This window comes from Danio rerio, chromosome 11, assembly GCF_052040795.2.
Source record: "Danio rerio strain M-AB ecotype USA chromosome 11, GRCz13ab, whole genome shotgun sequence".
In the NCBI taxonomy this organism is placed as follows: domain Eukaryota; kingdom Metazoa; phylum Chordata; class Actinopteri; order Cypriniformes; family Danionidae; genus Danio; species Danio rerio.
Window position 1 is genome coordinate 13,938,100 of NC_141031.1, and position 17,259 is coordinate 13,955,358.

A 17,259-nucleotide genomic window follows, 5' to 3' on the forward strand; every position below is an offset into this window, starting at 1 on the left:
ATAAAACAACATTATACAAATAATATGCTAAGCAGTGCATTTCTTTAATCTTCTGTAAACAAATCTTTTTATGTAAAAATAATTTTATTATAATGGAAAATATGCCGTCTCAAGTCATCTCTGGTGCAGCTTCCAATCATCTTCAATGTAGTGCAAACGTGTGACATGCAGATTCATTTTTGAGAGGTGCACAGGTATGCGGCTGCACAAAAGCCTGTGCCTGACCACACCCGTGCGTTCAATGCTGAAGTTTAAATCAGCCTTAACAGAGCGGGGTCAAGTTACTCCACACGCTGTAGGGAAAGTCATTGAAAAAACTGACCTGAAAAATGTTATATTATATGTTATATATGTTATATTATATGTTCAGAATATTGATTACTTCTCGATTATTTGTCCAGCCCTACTGCACGATATTGGGAAACACCGATATTGCAGTATTTTATTTTTCTGTGATATATATTGCAATATAAAATCGTTTGAATAGCTCTATTTGACAGTTTTCTGTGGAGTAGCAAAATAACCCTGTTTTCACTTTGATATCTACATATTTGGAACAAAACAAGACAAGTTTTTTTTTTTTTTTTTGCATAAATCCTACAAATTTTGTATAAATACAGTAATTACAAACAGTTTTGTAGACCAGAAGTCACCAATAATTCAGATTTAACACTGCATATATTGTGATGAGACAATTTCAGATGCACACATTGCGATATCGATGCTGAAACGATATACTGTGCAGCCCTAACCTATATACTATATAACTGCAGCTTAACTTTAACTAATCAACTAGTAACTAATAGCTTTTAACAGTTAAAGTTCACCGTGCACCTTTTGTTAAACTGCTTTGAAACAATAATTATTGTAAAATAATTACAAAAAAACTTGAATTGAACATCTTTTCTGGAAAGCACAGTTGTATGATCAGTAGTAAAATCACGTTGGCGTGGAAACTTAAAACATTTATGAGAAACAACCCAAGAAATCTTAGTTTTTACATATTTTACAATAAGAGCTTCTCAGCACACAAGCATTATGCAAAAAAAGAAAAAAAAAAGCACAGAATACAACAAACAAAAGATTTAATTGCATTTATTGATTCAGTGTGACTAATAATCAAAGCGACTATGAAATCATCTCACAGAATGATTTTTCAAATAAGAAATTTGACACTGTGGATCACTCAGTCCTCCTTTCGCAGTTGGCCCAGCAAGTTGGGTTTCAAGGGGCTGTGTTAAACTGGTCCTGTGGTGTGCCTCAGGAATCCATCTTGGGCCCTGTTTTGTTCTCTTTGTACATGCTGCCTTTAGGTTCACTTACTTTAAATCACAATGTCTCTTTTCATTTGTATGCTGATGATGTACAGCTTTATACTACTGTTACACCAAACCTTTTAGATTCACTTTGATTCTTTTAGCAAATGTTTGATTGCAAATGATTTTAAGAAATGGCTGTTACAAAATTTTCTCTGCCTAAATGAAGACAAAACCGAGTGTATTCTGTTTGACAATTCTAAGAGGTCAACCATTTCATCTCAGTTTCCTTGCTTCAGCCATATGGACAAAAACTTGACAGTGTTAGACTAGACAGTACTCTAAAATTTAATAAGCAGATTGATTCGGTGATTAAAGCAAGTTTTTTTCAGCTTTGCTGAAGTCTAAAGTCAAGCCCTTCCTGAGCAAGGCTGATCTTAAGAAAGCAATCCATGCTTTTTTAGTTTGCTTTTGGACTACTGTAATGCACTTTATGTTGGAGTTAACCAGTCATGTTTTCATTGTTTGGAGCTTGTGCAAAATGCTGCTGCTCGCATGTTAACTAAAAATTATAAAAGTGAACATATTACACCAATTCTCTACTCCCTTCACTGGCTCCCTGTTAAGTTTAGAATTGATTTTTAACTTTTGATGTTTGTTTTGAATGCCGTCAATGGTCTTGCTCCTACTTATTTATGCAAAATTTTGCACATTCACAAACCCAGTAGAGCTTTGTGATCTGCTAACCAACTTCTGATTAAAGTCCCTCAGTCAAGATACAAGCAGTGGGGTGACCACTCTTTTGCAGTTGCAGGTCCTAAACTCTGGAATACTCTTCCAAATGAGCTTCGTACAATCACTGTCCTGCCACTTTTTAAAGCCAAGCTTAAGACTCACTTGTTTAAACTGGCTTTTAATGCATAGCACTGACACTTGTATTGTGTTTTATTGATTTTATTGATCATTTTTGTATTGTTTTGCATCGTCTCCTTTTCAGTTGTATTGTATAATTTGCTTTTACTTGTGTAAAGCACTGTGGTCAACCTTGGTTGTAGAAAAGTGCCATATAAATAAAAGTTGATTGAAATGAATTGGTATAAAGCATTATATTGGTGGACAAATATAATGTATATTTATATTATCTAATATTTAAACTTTTAATATTATTATTTAAGATACATATCAGAGAACACTATTCTCTTATCTGTATTTTAAATATTAATAATGTTGCTGGGCGAAGCAGTTGGGCAGCAGGTAGTGCTGTCGCCCCACAGCAAGAAGATCGCTGGGTTGCTGGTTGTGTGGAGAGTTTTCTGTGAGGAGTTTGCATGTTCTCCCTGCATTCGCTTGGGTTTCCTCCGGGTGCTTAGGTTTCCCCCACAGTACAAAGACATGCGGTACAGGTGAATTGGGAAAGCTAAATTGGCTGTAGTGTATGAGTGTTTCTGTGAATGTGTGTGTGGATGCTTCCCAGAGATGGGTTGCGGCTGGAAGGGCATCCGCTGTGTAAAAACTTGCTGGATAAGTTGGCGGTTTGGCATCCTTTAGGGGGGATCGAGGATTAAAATTAGAAGTCAATCCCCCCTGACCCGCCTACAATTCACACCCCGAGTACGTCAATTATTTTGTACTGTGAAGTCCTATGACCTAGGACCTTGAAACAGACAGAAATATGACTGGATTGTGCTGCTTTTACGGCCCCTCACATGAATTGATCCACGCTGGCATTTCTCCCCCAGGGTTTTAGGCTTTGGAAAGGGAAAAAAAAATTCCACCACGCTGTCCAAACTTTTAGGATATCGGGTACCAGATTTGCACAATCCATATGCACAACGCTTTGGCTTGTTTTCCCCTCGCTCGAAAGCTTGACAGACCTCCCGCGCGTAGCTACAGTTGCTAAGCCACGACTGGTGTGTGGCAATTTTTTGGGTGTGGCTTAGCGAAGGGTCAATTAGACATACTACATCCTACATAAATCTAATCCATTGATTTAGAATTGTAATACATGTCTTGTACATCCTTTGTCTAGAAATATTCAGCATCCTAACACTTTGAAATGTCAACTAACATTATTAGACCGAAGGGGGGAATAAAATGTCAAATAAGCTTGAATTAAATATGAATTCATTTAATAAGGCTCACCATTTGAGCAACATGCTGTGCTAGTCAACAAACAGACTCAAGAACACTCTGTCTGTCCTGAACACTGGACAGTATTTGGCGAAGTGACTGGAATGTTATTTCTTGTTTGTGCAGGGGAATCTGCTAGCTCGTGGGATGTGGGAGTGGGAGGTAATGAGCTACTTATACTGTGGTGCTACAGGATCAAACCCTTCCCAGGCACTCGTGCAAATTTCAACTCTGTGTGCTCATCGAATCTAGATGTGACAAGCATTAGACTGCAAAACCGAAATATTCAGAGATTATATCCTAAACGCAATTGTCTGCGGTGGAGCACTTAAAAACGGTTTCATCTATCCTGAGCTGCTGTCTCCTCGCGTAAGCTTGTTTAGGACAAAAGCCGAGTAAACAAGGGATCATGCTCGGTCAGGCGACTCCTACGAAAAACTAAAATTACCGCATCTTAATGCATTTGATGAAGCTGAACAAAGCAAAGGAGACGTGCTATCAAATCAGCATTAAACAGCCTGCTAGCATGAGAAGATGCATGATTCATGTTTCACAGACAGCCAAGTGCCACTGGTAGAGGGGTTTGAAGGAAACATGGATGCTTCTAACTTGACACAAACCGTCACATCAAAACAATGAAGCGTTTCCTTTTTTAGCACTGCAGCCGACGAGTCTCTCTCCATCAGAAGCAGATGGCAGCTCAGACTCGACTGTGACTTGTGGCCCTGCAGCAAGGAGCTTTTTAATGATGCCCAGCTTCTGTTTGTCCTCACTGTTTACATTAGCAAAATATGCTTGGTCAAAGTTTTACAATCTATTTATGATAGTGCTAATCTTTGATGGTGTAATTATTATGCGAGAAACCAAAAAACGAGTTCTATGGGATATTATAAAAATATTAATACAATACATAAACGCATTAAGGCTACTTTGCTTTTTAAAACAACAACAGTAGTGAAGTCTGAAAATATGGATTTCTTTCTGGCAGTTAAACCAGAAAATAAATATTAACCAGTAAAATGTATAATTATGTATGTATTTTTAAATTAATTACCTCACTGAATACAAGACTTTTTATTCATCTTCTGGCTTCTTCTTCTGGCTTCTACTTCAGGCTGTGACGTTTATAATGCAATTTACATAAAGAAGGCAAAACATGGATTTGTGCCAAACTTGAGGTACGTGAGCCTCTGGTTTGTTTGTACAGCTCATTTCCATTTACAACATTTAGTTTTGCTTTAAGTGAGTTTAAGCTTAGAAAAGAAAAGCTTAGAAAAAAGTTGTGTTGCTGTATGAATACTAAAAAATACTGTTATTTTCATTCCTGTTTGTTCCAAATACTACATTTTTATTTAGACATTATTAAATATGTTTTGTTTTATTTACTGGGATTATGCATTCTTTTCACATGGATTGAAACCTAACACAATGTTGACCCAGTGTGACTTTACAGTGGTAACTTTTTTTTTTGAAAATTGTAAATACAAATGAAACCAATACAATATAACTAAATTAAATATAATCAACAATTACAAAATCAGTATATATAAAATATAATTAAAAGTAAAACAGAAAAAAAATATTTTATACAAGTAATTATTTTGTAGTAAAATTTAGAATTATAATTGGGTATTACGAATGGTTCAAAATGATAACACAACTTAATTTCAAAATGGTGGGCAGGTGGCCCAGCCCACCCTGGAAAAATGGACATTAGCAGTTTGGGCATGACCCAAGGAACATTTGAGGATTTTCTGAAATACTTTTAATAATTTAAGCACCGATTCAAATGATTCAAAAGAGAATTTTTGATATCTCCAGAGCCATAGATGGCACTATGCCAGCATTGACGTGTGGTAATGAAGTATATAAAAGAATTTTATTTCAAATGATTCAAGTTTGAAAGCTGTTTAACCAATTTCAGGTCAATCCTGTTGAGTTTGAAACATCATAACATTTGAACAAATTTGCATATAAAAAATCTGTCATCTGTACGGCTCAGTCCAAAGATCCAAAAGATCTGAGGCAAATTTGGTACGAATTGGTTCAGTTTAGTAGGATTAGCAGTGAAAAAAATGTAATAAAGTATTTTTCAAAATGGCTGCTAATAGGTGGAATCTTTAAGTTCAAGAGTTATTAGATATTTTCACTAATAAATATAAAACTAAAGTAATTATTCAAAGTTTGCAGTTGTCACTTCAGATCAACGATTTGTTTCAAGTCACCTCGTGACCAATCAAATTCTCTCTAGTATCTGACATGCCCCGCCCTCTTCAAAATGCTTCTCATTTGCTGCACTTGACCTCAATCATTCTTACAGGCAGAGCTAAGCGAAACACTATTGGCTGCTTTTTAAAAAGGAAAAGAGCTACTATTTATATATCCGTCCCTCTCTTTATGTTTCAGTGGAGGTTACATCAAACATCGAATAAAAAAAATGCACATTTCAAAGTACTTTATGGAACTTTGATGTATGGTGTCAAATGTATTCAACATTAGCAGAGGAATCAGATGTAAAAAAATTTGGTAACACTTTATTATGATGGTCCATTTGGGTATTAGAAGACTGTCTGCTTAATATCTGTTGATACTGACATTTAACAGTCCTTTAACAGACATTTAACTGAAACTTTTTAAGTACATGTCAACTAACACTAACTCTAACTCCAACTTAACAGTCTATTTATAATCTGATGAAAATTAGTTGTCATGTAGATGCAATGTAACTTAAATTCAACAAACGGACCATCAAAATAAAGTGCGAACATTTTTATTTTTCTAGATCAAGTGACTAAGTTTAAGTGGTCATGACCGTCCTACAAGAGTGCCAAACTTGATAATTTTCCTACCAAGAAGTATTTAAAGAATACTAATAATTAACTTCAATGCTTGGCGCCCCCGCGACAAACTCAGAGGTACTTCATAATGTCCATTTCTTGCAGAATTCTCTGCATAATTATTGTTTGCACATCACTAATGCAACATGTCATAATTAGATTTATGTTTAGTTCGATTATGACTTTAGTTGGATTAGGGCAATCAAAAATAGCTGTTTACATGGTAGACTCTAAACCAGAGTATTGTCTTAATCATAATAAAATTTGTGTATTAGTGCGCATGTAAACATAGCTAATGTCTCAGAAGACATTTTTTATTGAAACACTCTAGTAATTTTAACAAAAAAATTTTAAGAATCCCGTGTGTATTAAACATTATTCATCATCGCAGCTTTTTTCATGTGCTCAAACTTGTTTCCAGGAGTGTTAGTTAAAATTGCTGCACACTCGCCTCTCAGAAATCCTGTATATTTCAACCAATCACAGCAGGACTTGAATCAGCTGAAGTGTTTCCAGAAAAGTGTGCCATATGCACCAGACGTTTAGCCATAGGTCTGTGGGCAGTGCTTGTTGGTGATTACATTTATTAAAATATACTGTGTACCATTTAACTTTGTTAATTTTTAAAAATTATATCCTCCAACATTCATCCTTGATCTTACATCGGCAACATATCAATCTAACAATATAAAATAGACAACTACAGTCAAAATAAAGCACCAAAGACCATTCAATTACAGAAGGCAGAAAGAAAATGACAAAGTAACAGAACAGACAAGTAACGCAACCCCATCCCAACCAGAAAAAAACTGAATAGGACTATCAATCCCAACAGGTTGATGGCTGAACATTTAAAGCTGTTAAACTGCAAGATGACTGCAGCATCAGGAGCCCTGCGCTTGGCACCGCTGACTAAGGGAAGTGGGAAACACTTTAATAGCCTTATCTATGAGCACGACATCCAGTGCACAGCAGCGATCTGACAGTGCAGAGTCTTGCCTGGGGTTGTCTGAACGCTACATACAGGGTGGGCGTAAGTGTTGCTATGGAAACTAACACCCCGTAGTTGCAAAAGATGAGCACGGAGCTTGAACAGAGAGATCTATATTCCTAATCAAAAGCTCTGCTGCAGGGTACGCATGCATTTATATACAAAATGGCACGCGCAACTGCATATGCATGCGAACGCTCACATGTATGTAAATGTACGCACACGACGCTAACTCTTAGATCGTGGAAGGTATTTTTAAAAAATCAGAGATTATTTATTGGAGTAAAAACACCCTGAGGAATATGGCACATTTCACACTCTCTATAGGGGAAGTGGTCACAGTTTCTGCAACATTTCTGGCCCCTTAAAATCAGCGGCAGAACATCTGCAGCACACCAACAACACCGGTGACAGAAACCAACTGTGCCCTAATGTCACCGACAGCCTGATATTTCTGGCAGAGCCCAACCATCGCATCTAAGACCACCTGCTGGCTTTGGCATAATCAGAAAAGAACAGGATTACCAAGATGACACTCACACTCACAAAAGCAGCAGTATATAGCTTAGAACTGTTTGACAAAGTGAGGAAACTTCTCACAAACAAAGTAAAATGTAATTTAACCTCAGTGCCCGGGCATAAAAATTATACTGCATGTCAAAGTCTATTTAATATTTGAATGCCACCATTACTAAAGCTGTGGTCAACGATACTCAGGCCAAATCAAATTTATTTGGCTGCTCCAATGATAACACAAATGTTGACACACAAATGATAAACTACAGAACATCTCACAATCCAATAAAACAAAAAAGTGCTTCATGGGTAATTAAGGCGTTGGCGCTCTTTGGATATGGGATTCAAAAAGAAAAACTAAGAAATCATAAGTAGGGTTGGGCACTGAAACACGGTGCTATACCGTTGTAACCGTTATGTACTGGATCAAATCAGCATATGAATTTCGGTGCCTAATTTCGGTGCCACTGGTGCTGCGACAAGGACATAAGAAGCTTTAAGGGATGCATCAAAGGCACACGCAAGTACGCGTTGTCACATCATCTCTAAATATTTATTTCTAAACAACTTTGAGGAATACGGAAAGGCGATGTCAGGCGTTTGTTCTTGTTGCTTAGGGAATGGACGGACGCATGCAACGCACGCAGTACAGCGAATTTGATGAGCTAGAGAGACTCTCTTCAGATCGGCGCGCATGATCGCGTTCATCAAACTTGCTTGAACTAAGCGTTCTAAAGCGTATTTTACAAGCAAGGACTCTGACACAGCGACGTAAAAGATGCTTTACAAAACTTGCGTGTAATGGGAAACACGTCAAACTTGTTTTTTGGCACATTTGAGGGCTCAAAGACAGAGAAAGAGGAAGTCTTTGACATAATCTGGCACTTTCAATGAGTACGTGGACACTAATGCTCTTATTTTAATATGATTGAGACAATACTCTGATTAAAAGTCTAGATTACCATGTAAACAGTGATTTTTGATAACATTAAAAGGACCACAGACACCAGCGTCGCGAAATGCTGAGGTTTTTTCTTTCCATTTAACTTGTGGTATCAAATTCCATTTAAAGAGCACTCTTCCACGAGTCCCCGTGTCAACAAGCTTGGCCCCCTAAATTTGGACACGTATTTTTGTGTCAAAACGCCACAGGGAAGCGAGATCAGCCATCGGTGGCAGACTGCAGAGATATGACTGAGGCCTCTCTCTGCACACTCTAGGTGTCACGAGCACTCGCTGTCTCGGGCACTCGCTCTCTCTGTCAGTGACAGTGCTGCGCCCATTAGCCTAGTTCCCTGCATTCGTCAGAGGTTGACGCCCAAATTGACACAGGTAATAGCGATTTTAACACTTTTAATATAGGAAGTCCGTGGCTATGCAGAGACCATTATCAATTAGAAATCTAGTGTACATAGTTTTATGTTAGGAAATGCAGTCTTGAATTTACAAACAGTCGGCAAGTACCAAAGAACAGATGTAACACAATGATCAAATGAAGTTTTCAGTCATGCTCATGTAAGTCATTTTCAACTCATTTAGTTTTGCATAACAACATAATAGTTTAACTAACTCATTTGTAATATCTACTTTTATCTACCCCATAGTGACAGTTAGTAGATAACATTTTACTAGTTATTTTGCAAGACAGTTGTATTCAGACAAAGTTCCTTTATGTATTTACGTCTTTTTTCAGTTTAAAGTGTAATTTAAATACTTAATCAGGTAACTACGAAAGTTAAAATAATTAGTCAAATTATTTTGGAACTGATTTGTTGTGTATATCAAAAATATACAGTAAATATTTCTTAAGGAGGCTAATAATACTGACCTTAATTTTTTTAAAGAAAAAAAAAAACTGATTTTATTCAAGAAATAAACAATAAGAAATACAACTTATGACTCCAGAATAATTATTTTTTAGGAAACACTGAAAATTAAGAAACATAATTTCAAATGAATGGGAGGGCAAAAGAAATTGATTTCAACTGTAGGCTTATCTGTTAAAGTTTACAGGTGCAACAATGTGCCTTGATGTACTTGAATGTTAGAAATGTGTTTTCCTACACCAGTACAAATTTACTTGTCAAATAAATAAACAAGAAAGATTATTTTGAGTTCAAGTTATCTAATTATCGTTTATGAAGACTGCAGAGAGAGGCATGAAAAAAATGACTTAAGTATTTTGTGATATATGGTAAAATGTACCCTCCAAAAGTACAAGGAGTTCAGTATTTTTATGACAGCCTTTCCACAGGTTAGTAGTAAGCTAATGTAATTTCATAATTGAACAAATGATCAAAGGAAATGTATTAATGTAATTCAAATATATAAAATATGAATTGATGTCTACTTTATACTTAAGTGATATTTTTCTAATAAAATATATATTTTTAAGATTTTGTCAAAAAAAATTTCTAGAGTTGTCCACCATAATTTTGTGGCTCAAAAGTATCAGTTCAAGCACCGTTTTGGCTTGGGTATCATTTTAAAAAGTATCGATTTAGCACAGGCATCGAAATAAACCCAAACGATACCCAACCCTAATCATTAGTCCAAGGCACAATAGTGCTCTTTTTAAAAATAACAGCCATGTGAATAAAAGATTTTGGATTTTTTTTTCGATAAATACTTTAAGTGTCTTTGACTTACAATTTTATTGTTTATAATGCATATTTGTTTTGTGATGACAGTGTTTCGATACTAGCATCAAGCTTCTCTCACCATAAAACTTATTTAGCTAGAATGTGAAATTTTACTGCTAGACAAGATTGTTTACACTGAGAGCACTTTGATGAATGATTTTTAAAAAATGTCTCCCCTGGAAGAAATGTAATTGATCAGGTATTGGACTGAAAAATCAGATTTAATGTTTTAAATGTACAATTTGAAGTGTTGTTTTGTCTTATTGAATTGTTATTCAACATAATATTACTTCTTATTGAAGTTGATGTTATAACATAATATGTTTATATTGATCTTGCCATGAAAAAGCCATAAGTTACTGAAGTAGGAATAAATAAGAAAAAAAAAACTAGTTTTCATGCAAGCAGGATTTGTTTAACATTAGCAAATTTCCCAACTCCTACTCATAAGCAGCAAAAATTATTTTCATAGTTTCGCTTCTCTCAAATGTAACAACTTGTGATGACTAGTGTCTGATCAGATTCTTTCTTTAATGAAGTTACATGGCACACTAATGAAGGCAAACTTAAATGAATAAAAGCTTCAGAATTGTGCTTAGCACAGCAACCTTTTTTTTATTTATTAGATTTTTTTTCTTAACTTTTGACTGTCAAAAAACATTTAACTGTCAAATCAAAGATATGTGGTAAGATCAATATAGAAGAAGAAAAACAAAACAGGAACTTGTGTAACAAAAATGCCCCATCTAGACCTTCATGACTGTTTTAAAGAGCTCCTATAGGTCATATTTTGGTTTCTAGGGGTCTCCAACAACATGCTGATATGCGTGCAAGGTCAAAAAAACTATTTCATTGTCTTAAAATATGCATTTATTTTTACCCAATTATCCCAGCGACTCCCATATGAATCTTTGGGATTCATTTGTTCCCAAACCTCTCCATAGCGCAAAGCTAATCTGCGGTGATTGGTCAGATGACCCAGTCTGTTGCGATTGGTTAACTGCGTACAGCACGAGACAGAGAGAAAAGCCCACCACGGCTATAAAACAGCAACCAGAAAATATGCGAGAACCCAATGCAGGAATGCAATAAATCAATGCAGTTAAAAGCAAGCATATTGCTCTACTCTTAAAAGTAACCCCAAGTAATAAGAATGAGACACATTCAGTATTAATCCACGTAGTTGCAAAAGTTGAACTATTTTGAAAATTGACCTCATCGCGTGTGCGTATTTATGGCTGATGGTGGCCGCAGCAAAGGCAAACAGCAAAGTATTACCAGTTCAGAAACACACTTAAAAATCAGTAAAGGAAGAAGCACATGTCACATTTTTAAAATGGGCTGCGTCCAAAACCACCTACTACTTAGTAGGTACTGCATTTGAATTTAAAAAGTACTACTCGGCCATTAGAAAAGTACATTCTATACCATGTTCAGTCTAAAAACAGCCGCTATAGTTATGAGGTGACGTGCGTCTGTCTGTTCAATACTGCGCAAGCTGCAGAGGCTGCGCAGAGCGCGAGTTACCACATGAGAGTGGTGCGGACAGCCGAAAACATTTAGATATGTTTTGTATAAAATGCCTCTCACTGTTATTGTTAATAGGGATACAACGATTAGCTGATTTCACTATTAACTGCTCTTTAATTTGTCACAGTTAATGAATCGTAAAGGTTTCTCTAAGCCACATTTCTGTTGCACGGAAAAGTTATGACAAGCTGTCACCTGTGTGCTAGTTTAAAGTTCCAAGTAGGCTATGTACACCGAGGCTAATACGCACGCACACCAGATTAACAATAGCAACGGCCGTTCCCATATCACGTCTTTTCTGTTTGCAAGTTTATTATTGCTAATGCAAGTATGACAATATGCGCGCACAAGCGAAGCAACGTCTCTCCGGGCGCATGCAGTAGAAAACATCTCACGGTGAGAGTTGTGCGTGCCTTTCAGTGCAGTGTAAAAAAAAAAAAAAAGATATGTTAGACAAATTATTATTAAAATGATTATGTATGTATAAACGCAGATGGCAACAACAGTTCATCTAAATGGCTACTTACCCAATATAAAACTTGAATTTACATTAGACGTGATAACCGTGGAACCATGATTCAGACTATAATTATCAACCAAAATCTATAATTGTTGCATCCCTAATTGTTATGCAGTTTAAAACATAACATATGAATAAGGGTGTCACGATCCTCCAAATCCTCGATTCGATTACATTTTCGTTTCTGAAGGCACGATTCGATTCGATTTTCGATTATGAATAATTAATAAATTAATGACCAATTAATTATTTGTAGCCTACCGTTTAAACTACCTGACCTGCTTGGTCTTTGTTTTACCCATAAACAAATCATACAGTAAATGAATAAAGGCAAGATACACACATAATTACCACCTGTCAATCACTTTTTCTGCGGGACTCGGGAATAGGCAGTGATCGGTGTCGTTATATATATATATATATATATATATATATATATATATATATATATATATATATATATATATATATATATATATATATATATATATATATATATATATATATGGCGTCGGTAAAAAAAGACGCACAACCAACAGGAACCAGCCAACAGTATCTGAGGTGTTCGCTAAAATGACTAAGAACAAGTGAGTGAAAGATTGAAGCAGTCCTCTGACTGCCTGGACCTGCTGTCTCGAGCGCAAGGCTGTATGTGCGTCTGTGTCTGAGTGGTCACGTGATGTGCATTTTCAGAGGTAGAGAGGAAGGAGGGCTGCTCAGATATGCCACACGCCACTGTGGATGTCAAATCGTTGTCGTTCTAAAATGCCATTTAAAAACAAAGAGTGTAAACAGGGCCTGAGTGTGTACTTTTCGCTAGCGGATTTGCAACGGGGGCGGGCGGAGGATCGTGATGCCGGTGTTGTCTATCGGACGAACCGTACGTAATACGTACATAGCAGAGCTTGCGAAACTGTGTTTTTTTTTTGTCGACAACACGAACGTTGTCAACATAACTCACTGGAAATCCAAAATGCTTACACACCGGCGACTTCATTGAAAGAAGGAGAGGGTTTAAGTTCTGTCGACGGGTCTCCTGCTTCTGCAGTTTAACAAGCACTTCAAAAAGCCTGTTTTTTTCCCGCTTGGCAAGCCAAGCTGACGTGACATGTGGGCGTGGCAGCATCGACGATTCTATTTTTTGATTCGCTAATCGAAATTGAGCATAAATTTCGATCGATTTCGATTAAAAATCAAAATCGTGACACCCTTACATATGAATGTGTCTGAATGTAGAAAAAGCCATACTTCAAGAATGAACTGCTTTTGTTGTGCTCTGAAATACAACATTTGAATGTTTATTTAAAAAAAAATTATAAAGAATAATTAGAAAATAATCTGTTTAAATTATGTTGTTTTAAAATACAATATATTCACATTTTAATGTAGAAAAAGCCAAAGTGGGTGTCTTTATGAGCACAAATACAGCATATATTCAGTTGTGTCATCACTCATATAGCAACTTTTATCTCTCCGGCCCTTCGTTTGGGATGCTTTTCATGAACCGGTCCCCATGACAAACTAATTGAATAGCCCTGTTCTATACAGTATGAATGTGAAAAGTATGAATGGAATTCGGACATACAACAGCTGCCATTTTGTCATGGTCACGTGACATACCAGCGTCAGTTGCGTTGCTTCACTTCCTTTCATGAATTCTTTCGCGGGGCATCATGGGATAGCATAGTATGCATGGAATGTGCACCCCAGAAACTCGCCGGAAGTAGTAAGTCATCCCGGTACTTCTCGCATACTGATTTTCGAATTCTATGAATTCGGAAATACTACTCGGCTCGCATTCTGATTTTAGCGTACTACATAGTATGGAAGTATGCGATTTCGGACACAGCCTTGGTTTTGGACACAATATGCAAACAGCCTTATACAGATTTAACCTGAGAGATACAGTACAAGCACTGATCTATAATAGATACGTGATTACAAGCCGTGCGGGGTGATTACGCACACAATTAAACACATTTGGCAAACTACACAAAATGAGCCAACAATAATAACGACACTTGCATGTTATGATCCTGAGGAAAAGAAAACTGGTCCATATCCATATAAACTTTGATACAATGAAACAAAAGATCCGAACCCAACTCGATTCATTTATTTGACTCAAATATTTAGCTAAAGAATCAATAGTTTTAAACAAGCTGCACTTTTAGATTTAAACCTCAGCTGGATGTTATCCTTCACTTAGAGCTGTGTTACATACTCCATGGAAGGTCATTTTCAAAAACCCACAATAGAGGCTCTTTAAAGTTAAGTCTTCTATAATTCTTCTATATTCAACCACTATAATATCATTTACTTTCAGTTTTCTGTACACAGGTTGCAGGCATACAGATGCCACATTAGAGAATGTGATCTATCAACCAGGCCACATCTCCACCATCAACAATGAGACTCATACTGAAACAATTGTCATTCTGCACATGATTTGACACAGCTCAAAACATTAGGTGCAAACATATATATATATATATATATATATATATATATATATATATATATATATATATATATATATATATATATATATACTTTAATCCCGATCTCACCTCATGCAGCATTTTTTCCAGTTTATCTTGCAGCTCTATGAAGTACAGAGATGTAATCAGGCCCTTCTGGGATTTATCCAGACAGTCCCTTGCCAACTCCACCAACTGGTGCTGGATGAATCCCAGGACTCCATCTCCCAGCGGCAGGGTGCTGTCTGGAGAAAAGTGCCTGATGATGTCCAGCAAACGCTCCTCCATCTGAGCGGTGGCCTGCACAACGTGGATAGAATTTAGCAGCTTAGATATGTAGAGTATGTACACGCATACTAAGAATATATTTAAATATGTTTGGTGCTCCATACCTTTGGAAAGCGTTCCTTATAGACATGATTCATCATTATAATTTCATTATCAAATGAGCCACCAGTTCGTCCAGGGCTAAAACAAGAGGAAGAACTGATAAAAAAATCTCCATCAATTAAAGGTTTAAAATTTAACATTGCAACTAAATTCCTTTGTTTCAAAAAGCAAGTGAGAGGTGTTGTGTGCGAGTACTGTTAGAGGCGTAAAGCATTGTGGGTGGACATTTAAACTTCTAAATCCTGCAGGGATGTGAGCTAAAGGTGAGGCTTTGCATTGCAGCTTTAGTGAAACCAATAGACTATAGCCAAGTTCAGAATGGCTATCAGTCTTTTTTTTTTTTTTAAACATTAAAATCTACAATTAGTTACTATTCCAGACTCGTCCTTTTAAATGCAAACTGGCCGAAGGCAATTTCAAAACCCAGTGTTCAATTACACCATAGTGAAATGTGTCTCTTCAGTGACTCAGCCTCAGGGGAGACTCTTTTGCTAAACAAAAAAGGCTCCTTTTGTTTTGTTTTGATGGGGAGAGCCTGGATATTCCTATTAGTCAGGAGTCCACTCATCTGACAGCCAGTCTGGCAACAACTAGCACTGAACGAGATGGTTCAACAAAAAAAAGAAGATTCTGTCATTGTTTACTCATCCCAAACCTCATTCTAAACCCATATGGTTGACTTTCTGGTCACTCCTTTCTGAACATTGCACAAGAGATACAAAAACATTTGGTAACACTTTTGTTTAAGCCACAAGTCACGGTATTGACAAACCATTAACTAACACTACTAGCTTAACAAACTACTAATTAGTGGTTTATAAATCATGAGTAAGGTTGGGTTTAGGTTTTGAGTAGGATTAGGGTTGCTGAAGATCATACTTTAACTACTAATGAACAGTTTATATATTAATATAATGCAGGTAATAAGCAATAGTTAATAGCATAATCTTAAGTTACCCAACATTTTTCTTAGGGATAGACAACAATTAATCAGTAATCTTTTAAAACATGTCAAGTTAAAGGGATAGTTCATGCGACAATTAAAATTTAGATTTTCTTATGAACACGATAGACATGCAACCCAAATTGTTGATCGTTCACAATGACTAACACATTAAGAAAAAAAAAAACTGTATTTCAACTTTCAACTGTATTTCAACACTTTTGTGACACCAACATTATTCAAAATATCTTCTTTGGTGTTCAGCAGAAGAAAAGAAACTCATGCAAATTTAGATAATAGGAAAAGCAAATCCTATGGAAGTCAAAGTGAATATTTCCTTTTGTGTTCAACAGAAGAAAGAAGGTCAAACAGATTTGGAACAAGTGAAGAAAGAGTAAACAGTGTCAGATTATTAATTTTGGGTTAAATTATTTTTTGGGGGGGCATCCTTTTAATATTTCTCATCACCAACCATGCTACAAGGAATTAGGCTAGCCTAGATTTCAGTAAATAACTTTCTAAGTTTCTAAATAAATTTCTGGTTATCACAAAAAGGTCTTGCTCATTAGAAATAGATGGAAAAGTGTTTGAAACAACATGGAAGTGTGTAAACCAAAGGACAGAAGCAATAGGTGAAATTATCCCTTTAAGATCATTTTTTAAATTTGACTATAACCATTACAGTCACTTTGTATATACATACACACAGACACGCACATTTTTTCAATTCTTATTATCAATAACTCTATAAACAATATATCATAGCTTGAAAGAAATATCAAAGTCATAAATGAAAGTAAAGACCCAATTTCCCCCATGAACAGCACAGTTCTGTCAGAGAATGTGTAACTACTTTGTCACATGCGCTTCATGCTGATATAAAACTTGAATTGAATTTATTTTATTTAACAGGGACAATGCTCATTAATCAACAGTAAAACTGTAAATAAGCCAGAGTCAGCCACAAGGGCTAATTTTCATCTGTTGCCCCCTGCCAGATTTTAAAAGGCAACCTAAATAAAAA

The 17,259-nt window shown here is 36.1% G+C and overlaps 1 protein-coding gene across 14 annotated transcripts in view; it reads right to left on the bottom strand.

The window, feature by feature from the left end:
* The window catches only part of mast3b (microtubule associated serine/threonine kinase 3b), a 75,004-nt gene that overhangs the window by 33,982 nt on the left and 23,763 nt on the right, over positions 1–17,259 (bottom strand). For all 14 annotated transcript variants that reach the window (XR_015502435.1, XR_015502436.1, XR_015502437.1 and 11 more), the window contains 2 exons: positions 15,295–15,370; positions 14,993–15,202 (listed from right to left, as the gene is read on the bottom strand). Coding sequence is in view for 10 of the 14 variants with exons in the window: in XM_087273478.1 (XP_087129604.1) it covers positions 14,993–15,202; positions 15,295–15,370 (286 nt within the window). In the remaining 4 variants the exon portion in view is untranslated. The remainder of the gene's footprint in view (positions 1–14,992; positions 15,203–15,294; positions 15,371–17,259) is intronic.